Source organism: Gavialis gangeticus, unplaced genomic scaffold (genome assembly GCF_001723915.1).
Source record: "Gavialis gangeticus isolate Ggan-Ray unplaced genomic scaffold, GavGan_comp1, whole genome shotgun sequence".
Lineage (NCBI taxonomy): Eukaryota > Metazoa > Chordata > Crocodylia > Gavialidae > Gavialis > Gavialis gangeticus.
In genome coordinates, this window is record NW_017729003.1 from 21682917 (window position 1) to 21695012 (window position 12096).

The window sequence follows — 12096 nt, forward strand, 5'->3', positions numbered from 1 at the left end:
AAAAAAAGGCTGCAGGGATCAGGGCCTCTGAGGGCTTGTGGCAGAGTCCCCCAGTGCAGCACAGGGCAGTGGGGATCACCCCCTTCACCGCCTGGCACCTGTGCAGCACCTGCCGCATGGTGCAGGTACCACACGGCTTGGCAGGGTACCGCACTCTGTCTGGGGGCTGGGGTGGCTCCACCTGCCACCCAGAGCCTGACACCCCTCAGCCCCAGTGGCCCCAATAAAAAAGGGAAAGACTGGAACCATGATAGTTCTCTTCAGCATTCAAAACAATAGAAACTAAGAGATCTAACCCTACAGTCCTTCTGCAGATAGCCCCATTCCCACATTTAGTCAAATTAAATTTCAAACCTTCAGTAGTTCATGTATAAAAATAATAAGCATACAAGAACATTAAAAACTGCTTTTAAAAGCTGGCTAACCATGCTATTTTATAATGTGTGATCAATACATTTTCAGTGAACACTAGCAATAAGAAGTACTCAGTCTAGATGAGGGTCAGATGGTTGCATGATATATTTTGGATACACACTGTTCTCTCAACACTCGTATGTACTATAAGAGTCTTTCCAATGGTTTCACAACCAAACTGCAAAACTTCTGCATGCTGAAAAAAGGGAGGAAAGACTCTCATAGTACACAATATTTTATTTCAATGTCTATAGGGAAAAACAATGGGCCCGTAGTACAAATGCTGCACTAGGAATCAAGAACTCTTGGGGTTTAATCATTGTGCCTAGCAGTGACTCATTCTATACCCCTGATTGTGGTTACTCAGTTTTCCCACCTGTGAAATGGGCATGTTATACATTCTTGTTTACATTTTGAAAGTAAGTTCTTTGAAGCCAAAGAGCAAATATCCAAGAGAAGAGACAAGCCAGGATGTATTTTACTTATTTCAAATGAAGTTATCTTAAAAAATCTTCTGTGTTTAAGAGGACAGAGGGAGGTCCTTTTTCTGATGTTTTAACACTGTAAAAATCAATGAGTTAGGGCTGGATGCTCCATTCTTATATGGAAGAAAGAAAAATCTGGACTTGAAGAATAGAAAGAGAAAGTGCTGGCCATTCCCAATATGCTGCCCATCTCCGTAAAAAATTCCCCGTGTGAAAACCATAGGAAATAGCCTTTTTTTGAGATTCTGCAAGAGAGAGGCATCCAAGATAACAAATGCATCTTCTTTTATGATTTGTCTTCATCACCTATCCCTTCACAAATTTTCATGTATTTTTTCTAGATAGTTTCTTGCCAGACGTTCTCAAGGAATAGTACCACGTATGTTTAGTCTTTTAGTTCTATTTACATTTACATTTACTGATGAAATTCCTATGAAGATAAAGGGCTTCATCCAAACCCCAGTGAAACTAAAACAAACCTTTCTATTGACTTTGCAGAAATCCTTTCCATTGCAATAGGTTTTTATTTATTTATTTATTTAGATTTAGGGCTTTAGGGCTTTATTCTTTTTTTTTTTTACTCTGGGTCCTGAGCAAATTATTTAAAGGCTTCCCCTTATAAAGTTTTATATTGCATTATCATTATGTTCAATGCTATACAGAAGGCGGTGATAAAGTTTCCAATATGAACCCATCATTTCAATAATTTCTAGGGTTTTTAATTTGAGTCATAAATCTGTTGCAGGCTAAAATTTGGAGCGGACTCTTTCAGCTTGGGAACAATTTCTCATTTTTAAACCACATATGCTAGAAAAAAAGGCGCTCTGTCCATTTTTAATACATTTAATTTTTAACAGAGGATGATACAAAATTAAGTATACATACAAATCAGTTAATGAGGAAGGGAGTTATTCTGTACAGAGCAGGCAAGAGAACATAAAGAAAAAAGACAAACAAACAAAAAATATTACAAGTGATGAATCCCAGTTTCCCTCTCTCCCTTGTACATTCTGAAGAGGTTAAAGCACCTGCTAAACTCACAGTAGCCAAAAAAAGGGCAAGGAAGGACCTGGCCTAGTGGTTTATTAAATTAGCCTCTGATGACATTTTCAGAGTTTCATTCTTTCAGTGTTCAAGGTACAAGCTTCATCTCTGTACTGTCCCTACCATGTGACAGGCAATATGAAAGAATACTGATACAAGTGAATGAGTAAGATTCAGAGGCCCAAATTCTGTTCTTGTTAGTACCAATGTAAATCCAGCATAATTCTACTAAAGTCAGTGGAGTTTTTGCATATTGTTATAAATGAGACCAGAAACTGACCCAGAGGTCTTATCTCTGTAAATACAATCTTACACCCAGCTCAGTTTTAGCTTGCATAGTTCTGGCTTTTTTTTCTTTTCCTTTTACTTCCAAGAGGGCATAAGGACTTGGAAAGTGCTCTAAACACTGGATTGAGGCCTGCTTGGCCACTTCCTCTATAACATTCTGCTCAATAGTGCTTTCATGATTTTTAAACTATGAAACCATCTAATAGTCAGTCAGTTGCATGCACTGATAATGGCCGGACCTGGGAAATTCATTTAACCGTTTGGAGTATATTCAAGAGAACTCTAAACATCTCCCTTGCTCATTCATTTATCAGTAAAGATTTTCAAAGGAACTGCCAACAGCTCCTGGGCTCCTGACTCACATGGGCCACTTTGGGAATCCCAACCTAATCATAAAGTGCCCAACTACGAAATTGACAATAATTAAAAAATGGCAAAGCTAAGTAAAAAGAAGCTAAATGTAAGGAATGGGGATGTTTATCTATGTTAACAATGAAAAATACCTATTTATGCATATTTAGTACTGGCACTGTCATTCATAGCAAGTGAAGGGTGATGTCTCAAATATTGACCACAGGGGACCATATATTTTTATATATAACTTTTTCTTTTACTGGAAACCATTTTATATTTGATGGTTCCCAAAAGAACTGTATTAAAAGTTTTAATCAGATAATGTTGGAGGTTCCAAGTACAAATCTTCAGGTCTGAGAATATGCCAGGCCACCTGCTGCCTTTGGAAGAGCATATGCCAGTAACTTAAATTAATATCCAAGCCCTTGCCATATACATGAAGCAAAATAGTTATTTTAGTATTTTCACTAGGAGACATAATAAGTACATTAATTTAGGGAACAATTTCCATGTTTAACCAGCAAATCACTTCTCCTCTTAGAACTTGTAGATCAGAGTACTTTAACAAGTCTTATGACCCATTTTTAGATTCTTTGAATGGGAACTTATTTGGTGGGAAAAGGCCGGAAAAAAGCAGAAGTGCAGCTTTAGCTGAGGTGTGGTTTACATAACCTGGAAGTCATGTAAATCAGCCTAGTAGGGGTGACATAGGAAGTGTTAGAGCCTCAGGATTTCATAGGCCACTGTTCATATAAAAGAAAGTGTGATATTTTTTTCTTGCATACTTGATGCTACTTCAGTGAAGGGGTCTGTATTAGGTTACCTCTTGAGGTCCCTCCCAGTTCATTTCTATGATTCCCAACCCAGGATAATATCTCGCCCTTCGTATATATTCCATATGGTATAAAGGGGCCACAATAGCTGGCAGAGAGCTCAAAAACCAGTGTAGACACACAGGTGGCACATTCCCCATGCAACACATTCAAGTACTAGGATGGTAACAGGGCATTTTTAAAAGGCTTCCTGAACTGGAATTTATTCAGAAATACTGAAACCAACTCAAATGCCTTTGTGTGTCAAGTAATAGTAAGAGTCCACAAACAAGCTTCATGAAAACTAGAACCATAATGGCTTACAATGTTTTTTAGTTGCTGATTGACAGCAAAGAACTTCAAATATAGCTAGTGATTATTATTTCACAATCTGTGTTGGTTTTGTACATAATCCTGACAGGATCAAAACAACAGTGTTCAAAACCTCAACCCTTTTTCCATATGCCTCCATTTGAACCTCACCTCACCTCTAGGACTTCAGTAACAAGACAGCTGACAGACCATTCTGCCTCTACCAATCAAGCAGTCTTCACTTGGAAACTAGCCTATTGTTAATTAGGGTTGTCAGCAATGGAATGCCATGACTGGGTACTGAAAATGGCACACTAGTTAGACGAAAATGCCGAGAGGGCAAAACCAGTTGACAAAATATATATAGGAGTGACTAAAGCACTCCTATGGTTTTGATTCGTCTACATTATCAGTTAAACCATTTTAAGCATTGGTTTAGAGTGATCTGACATTCACTGCTGTCAAGAGTAGGTCAAGGACAGAATGGGAAGAAGGGAAGCCCAACACAGAACTATATCTGAAATCCATGCAGCCCAAATATCCACAATAATGTGGAGAGACTATGTATATCTCAGTCCTCTCCACAGAAAAACCAGACAACATTTAGGTGGGACTCAAGCAGCATAAAGTACAGTCACCTTGTGTTTGAATGATTCTTATATGCTTGGTGTCTCCTCTGGTGCTAAATAAAATATTCACTCAGTCCTGCAACCCTAAATCATATGAAGTCCTATATCAGTCAGTGGGACTTCATGCATTAGTAAGGTGTGCACATCATACCTTATATCATGAACACTTTTATTATTTATAATTAAATTAAACCAGCCTAGATAATTAATATTATTAATGTCTGCATAATGATGAACACAGTATGACTAGATAAATAGGCCAAATTTTAGGAACGTTCTAACATTTGACTAGTAAGAGCACCCAAAACAAACACAGCTAGTATAGACAATAAGCTGTGATAACAAAGTGGGGTTTGAACACTATTTACATGTACTACATAGATCATAACTACCTGTATGTTACACTAATCTAGTGTGCTTATGTACAGTGCTTTAACTTGGAAAACAGGGAATTCCGTCCATTTGAAATATTTGTATCTTGCAGACTTTGAATATTCTTACATGCTCTAGTTACAAAATTATGACAAATTTTGTAATACCTTGCAGGAACCTGAAAGTTAACATGCCAGGATTCAGCATCTTTTAGCAACAGTTGTATAAGAAGAAGATCAGCAGACAATATTGTAGATGCCCACTGAGCACTAAGTACACATAAATGAGAGTCACATTGACTTAAGGACAAAATTTCATCATTAATTTCTGAGGTTTTTTGTTTCCATTAATGCATGTGCCAATTTTAGCATATCTGAAATGCTGGAGTCCTCATATGAGAAACCGGGAACTTGACACTTCCACCTAACCTCTTTAACCTCCATCTCCATAGCACGTTCACGTGCAAAACAAGAAAAACTTGGATTGATCTAAAGAGGTTCACTGTATTTCCCAAAGGGTTATTCACAACAATGATATTTCTTTTCAGAAGCACATCCCTAGAATTTGCTGAAATAGTCAACTTGAGGAGTTGGTTAAATCTATGTAAAATGTTTGGTCAATGCATACAACTATCACTATGACAGAAATTTATAATAGATAAGAGCCTGTGACTCTCTCTCTCTCTCTCTCCCCCTAGTTTTCTATCTTTGTATCTTACACCTTGGCCTGACAATTTGCTTTCAGATTAAACTTTCTATTAATGTCCTGAAGGATTCATTACTGTAAATTATTTTTTTTAAAAGAGAAAAGAACATTCCTATTTCAAACACATGCACAACATACAAAATGGAAAGTAAATTCCACTTCAGAAAGCTCATTTTAAAATAATTTCAAGAAATGGACTCAAACCCACAGAAGGCTAAGAGAGGTCTAAAAATACAAACTGACAACCCAACCTTCTTTCACACTATGTAGCTAAGTACTGCAGCACATACACTATATCAGAAGAGGCACTGCTCAAAGACCCCTGAAATGTCTAGGGTATGTATTAAGATCCAGTCCAATTTTTTTTAGTTTTTACTCTGAGTTTCCTTACACGTCTTTCTTATAAGTCACAGCATTAAACCATACTTTTTGTGCTTCTTGTGAAACCATTATTTAGAGGCAGTTCTCATTTCATATTATGTTTATCTTCAGACTTATATTTAGAAGCACATTGTAACACTGAGAATGGCTCTACCGGTTTATTTTTAATATGAAGGCACTGTCTTAAACTATGTTTGTGTGTCATAGAATATAAAAACTAGATGCCACTAGATGACATAAAAGCTTAATCACTGCCATTTTCCAAACAAGCCCATAACCTCAGGTTTTATGTGAATATGGTTGTTGGTAACTTCTAACAGTCTAAAGTGAAAAAAACAGAACTACAGAAAAGATTCTTCATTTGTTTACATTAAAAAGTTATACTCTAAATTTGAAACTGTATGCTGGGAAACAAAGGCAGAACTGTCTCTAAAGACAAGAGTGTAGTGAAAGGAATATTACTAAGTGATTTACCTTGGCAACAGCTTTGCTTTCAGAATTATTGTTGGAATCCTTAACGCCATTTAATGAATCTCTTCTCTGTGGGCATGGCTTCTTTTTGCGTGGTCTGCCTTTAAGATTTGGTGCTGAAAATTAATGGAGAACAATTTGAGCACATTTTCTTATACATGGACTTTTAACAGCTGAAAGTATAATAAATCATTCCAAAACAATCAGTCACAGAAATGTACACATCTGTCTGTAGCAAATGCTCATTATGAAGTTCTCATCCCCCAAGGGTTATATCTTGATATACTATACTTCTCTATATCATATCCCCTAAGGCTAAGGTATTCTACTTTTACATATCTAATTAACAGAAAGTCAAGCACAGGGCTCCAAAGGACACTGAAAGTACATTTGTATCTTCCTAGTGCAAAAAAGAACAAAACAGCATATTGATAGAAAACTTGACATTACTTAGAACAATGTACTTGTTTTTTTTATCTGAAAGATTTAAAAAAAAACTTTGGAAAACATTTGCTTTCAGAAGTTTTGAAGTATTAACATTCCTTACAACTTTAAGCAGTTTTAATATACAATGACATTCCTACCAAAGTTCTTTTATTAAATGTCAATACCAAATATTTCTAGAAGTAAAAAAGTATCAGAATCATTGACTGATGTTTCATAATGCATACTAACTAGATACAATCCATCTAAATACAGTTTTATCGGGTACTTAAGATGTTTTGATAAGATAGCTCTGAAATACCATACCAAATAAATCCTAACCATTCTGAGCTATATTTAGAAAACTAGTATATGGGTCACGAAAGGGGGGAGGGATGGAAATCAAAAGCCTCCTTCAATAATTATATCACAATACCAATTATGACTCACACATAGAAATATAAGGTTAAGCAGATGATTTGTTCAATATTAAGTGCCCTGCATATGCTTTCAGATCAAAATCAGCCTCATACTACTACAACATTAAAAATAATAAACAATCATTAACTAATGACTATACTGAAGAAGATAATTTGCTTTAAACATTTAATTTCTAGGTAACCATTGTTTTCATTACTTCAAGGGATGACTAGAACAATGTCAGAAATCTGAACACCACAAACCTCTTGAGTGCCTTCTAATTGCTTCTAATCTTACATTTGTCACACAGTAAGGCAGTGGTTTCAGGACATTTTACATTTTAATTAGTTTGCAAACACAATAAAGGGTGCTAATTTGATTTTATACTTTGAATAACAGTGGCATTTTTGGTCTGTTTAGAAAAAAATAGCAGCTGTAGTTTTAAAACCAAAAGTCTAAAACCCTTCAATTTCTGTTATAGCACTGACACACTGAAAAAAAAAATCCACTGATGCACATTCTGTTTGTAGGAATGTACTACAGAAAGCAATTCTGAAATTGTCTTTTGAGGCTAACATGCAAAATCAAACAAAGAGATAAAGAAATTATTACCCATTCCAGTCGACAAACATCTGCCTGATTTATATCTGTACTCATGAATGCTACAGCATGTGACTGCACTCTACATCCCTGGAAGTCTCGACTTGGTGTGGATGTCAGTCTTACACAAAATGAGCACTAAGAGTATTTGCTCTGTGCTTACAAATCCCCTCCCCCAGCTGCTCTATTACTCATATAAACATAGATGAGTGACTAGCACAGAGTGTGGGATGCGCTCTTAGGACTTGAGCTTTTGCTGCCAGACTGCCAGCTACTGCCACACTATCCTACTTTATTTATAAATGTAGCTTGTGGTTTCATCTTAATTGTTTTTGTTGATTCTGACCCCTTACACGTTATTTGGATGCAACATTGAGTTTCACAAATCCTAGCCTGGAGCCAAGGTGTTCTTGCTAAAAGAAAAAAAAAAGATACAGTGTAAAATGAAAATGTTTCCATAATTTATCACAGCCTGGCCCACACACAAAAATGGTAATGACTACCATAGAATTTCTGAGCCAAATTCATCTCTTCTGTATGTCTACTGGAGTCTTTAGATTAACAGTGATGAAATTGGCTTTTATGTTCTTTAACTTGTATTACTTTTTAGGAAAGAAATGTGTAAAACTAGTTCAAGTCTCGATACTTGTTATCCTGAGTTTTGGTATTGTACTTTGTATCACACTAGAAAGCACTCCTATGTTTAGCTAAAAGCTTTAAAAGCAAAAAGGGCATTTGTTACTAAATTCCAGGTATATTGAACTTGCATATAAATACTGTTTGATTTGGAGCAATAGATGGCAGAATTGGCACAAAACCATTATGAAATCAGGCTTTCTGCATTCTTTCAGTTGCTAAGGAGTTACAGCTGAAAACAGCTCTTTCCAGAACAGTCTAGGACTGCCCCCCATATGACATAGGAGCACTTTACATCCAATTCAAATAGGATACACAATTAGTTTTAAAAATTATATAATACTGACAAATGATAAACCCTTTCACTGAGACTAGCTTAGTAGAAGGCACTTGCCTCTAATATCCACTCCATAAAAGAAAACTTTTGAAATATTTCCACTCACACATGAAACAGCCATTAATATTTTGCTCTCCAAACCATTACAAATAAGGGTATTGTTCTAAGACTATTTATATTTTCAACTATATCCATTTTGTGCTCTGAGTTGTGGTATTTGCTAGTGATGAGCAAATAATTTATAACAAATCATGCACCTGATTTAATGTTTAATATTAAATATACACCTGACATATTCATAAGCAAATTGCAGTGTCCTTGAATTTCTTATTCATAATGACGGTTATTGTAATTTTGAAATACTTTACAGATTGATCATGAACAGTTTCGTAAGAACACTGGATACTCAAAATGTACTGACTTGTTGATTGATCTGATAAGTTATGTAATATTTTTTCTTTTCCAAGACAAGAACCCTTGTCATGAATTCTTGCAAGCCAATGAAAAAGTCATTTTCTGTGAACTGCTGGATTAGTTTGGCCTGATAACTTGACCATTCCCAGAAGGACAATGTGGATAAAGCAAATTTAAGTAAAAACTTGAACAAAGACCTGTAGAAAAAAATGCTGATGCTTATTTGTCTTTTCATAATCAGTATGTCTGCAAAGGAACCTGAGAAGCTGGACATGCTACCAGTCTTCCTCTTTTTTTTTTTTTTTTCCCCCTCAACATTTGATAACACATTCTGTTACACCCACTAACTCAATGTTCTTTCTCCTCAAGTATTTAAGAGAAAGGAGGAAAAATTCAGCTACTGAACTGCAGGTGGAAATAGTATAGTGTGCACCACCAAAAGCACATTCTGTTGAACCCGGAAAAAAGACCCCAAGGCCAAAACTTTACTATATACATCCCAGTATCAAGATGAGATTTTTTTGATATTTGGAAGCTCTGTGAAGATCTTTAAATAAGATCTTTAACATTTGCACACTTGGAATCACAAGTGAAATGTATTCCATGTCAGTCTAGTCTCCATCTGTAAGTCATCATCACTACCTGACTGGAAACGATTCCAAAGCACCATGTTCTCTGCTCCTAAGGTTGAAAGCTGTGCAAAGGAACTTGCAAAAGACCTGTGTACCATCTGAGTGGTGCAAACAGACTAATCTAGATCATGATTCAGCAAATTAAGTGAACTGTAAGCATGTGAATAGTCACATTAAAGGTAATAGGACAACTTGTGCTTAAGAGTTAGGGACATAATTATCTGACCAAATCAGGACCTGGGTCATGAGGATTAAAGTTTATTTCAAGATTAACAGCCTGTTAAGTGTGGTCATATAGGCACAAGGCATTCATATAGATAGATGTAAATATTCACACGTAAATGTAAATAAAGTTATCTTCACAGTTAAAATTGTTCAGATAGCAATCTGAAATAGAACAGGAAAAGTTTGCATTGAAGAATGCTACTTCACCAGCTGAGTTCTGTCAAACATTTCAGGTATGACCTGATAAAACACACCCAGCTGTAAAATGTAAGTTTGGGCTAATTTCTAGTTTGCTAATGGGCAACAGCTGAAGTAAAGGCAATAGAGTAATGATGAGTGGGACACAAGGCCTGGGCACTGCCTAGGAGGGGAGGGGGGTCATCACTTAAGTGGGGGGTCAGGTCAGAATGGAGCTGAAGGGGCATCTCACTTTTCCATCCCTCTCACTCCCCTCTGCACCTTGCACCATCCCTGCAGCAGCTTTAACTCTGGCAGCAGGGGTTGGGTGGTAGAGCAGTGGTGACACCCAGTGCACAAGCAGAGGCTGGAGGCTCACTGCTGTTGGGGGGAGATGCCACTTCCCTTTTTGCAACCAAAAAGTGTGTGGCTTTTTGACCACTCAACACATGTACAAAAAAGGAGGTCCCCCTGCAGCTGCAAACCTCTGGTTGCTGTCCCTGGATTTGCACTGCCACCACTGAGGGCACAGAACCGGGCAGTTATGCCTTTGTGTAAAAGACTAGTAAAAAGGCCCTTGGATCCATTATCTTTCATGCTGCTAATTAACTGAGATGTAGGGGACCTCTTTCCTCACTGGGTTATGGTAGTTTTCTTTTTTTGGGTGAAGACTCTACCATGAGACTGTGACAATTACTTTATTTTTTTGAGTGAAGACACTGTCTGTTGTTTTACCATTAATCTTCCTCATACATTCCCACTCTTCTTAGATGGTCTTGGAATAGAGTCATAATAATGGCTTTAGTGATACTGGTTACTTCTATGGAAGGAGACTGAACCATGAATACAGAAATCAGGAAGGTGAAGATGGAGAAAGATTCAAATGCAAAATAGTTGTTAAAAAAAAGAAAGAAAAGAAAACTGAAACCTGCCTAACTGATTAGAAAATGCTATGTTTACCATATGAAGTTTGTTTTTCAGCTATTACTGCCTGGTGGTAAAGTTCTGTGTTCTTGATTAGGTGAACGTGTGTGAAATGGAAATGTCATGAACATCAACAGTTACACAAGCCACAATGACAACCATATCTTAATAACGCTTCCTATTCTGGAAAACATTTTATTGCCTGCTCAGCTGTGAATTCTCAGGGAAATTTAGTTATAGGGATCTGGTCAGATATGGAAACATATTTTCTGTGTGCAAAGAAAGATAAAGGGGCTGATGTATGGAAAAAAGCATCACAGTAGGCATGTCTACTCAAGATGTAGATTGCATAGTAGCCTGATACTACTGCACAGTAGTGTTGCGTGGCAAAAATGTGCTGAGACACTACTGCGCAGTAGCATCATTTAAAATGCATTCGCTGGTGCTTCTGAGCAGTAACTCTAGTCATTGTGCATTTATACAGCAAGTACTAAATAAATGCACAGTAGCATCTCGTGTTCACGTGCCCAGTGAGAATCACATATGCAAAATGGCACTGTCGCAGGGCATTGAAGTGCCCTGCTCCTAAAGAAGGACAGGTGTGGGTTGCCTGGGCAACCCTAGAGGTCAGCTGACCAGAAGGGGGCAGGGCCTGAGCTATATAAATGTAGTCCAGGCTGAGGCCAGGGAAGCAGTTCCCTTCTGGAAGCTGTGAAAGAGAGAGCTCTGCTAGGAGTAGGCAGAGTTGGGAAGCCTTGCAACTGGATGAGGATACCAGGCAGAGGAGCCCTGGCAGGGATGGAAATAAGGATGAGCCAGAGGGCTTAGGGTTTACGTTTAAGCCAGGAGGCCAGAGGTTGAGTTGGGTTTTTGTGTTACAGCTGATTGGCTTATGGTTTTGGCTGTTGTATTACACCAGAGGACCAGGTGAGGCTGTAGGGGTTGGAGGAGGCCTCATGGGAGCCCCCAGTAGTGGGGGGGGTTCCTGGCACTGGAGAGGGCGCTGCATTTTGGGGTGTCCTGACCCCAGCCCTAGTGTGG

The 12096-nt window shown here is 37.6% G+C and overlaps 1 protein-coding gene across 3 annotated transcripts in view; it reads right to left on the reverse strand.

Moving 5' to 3' along the window:
- Positions 1-12096, reverse strand: part of ARID5B (AT-rich interaction domain 5B) — a 233704-nt gene that overhangs the window by 77051 nt on the left and 144557 nt on the right. For 2 of the 3 annotated variants that reach the window (XM_019507895.1, XM_019507896.1), the window contains exon 5: positions 6271-6383. In XM_019507895.1, the coding sequence (XP_019363440.1) occupies positions 6271-6383 (113 nt within the window). Of the gene's footprint in view, positions 1-6270; positions 6384-7722; positions 7842-12096 lie in introns of those variants that run through there. The other variant, XM_019507897.1, reaches the window with a different exon arrangement.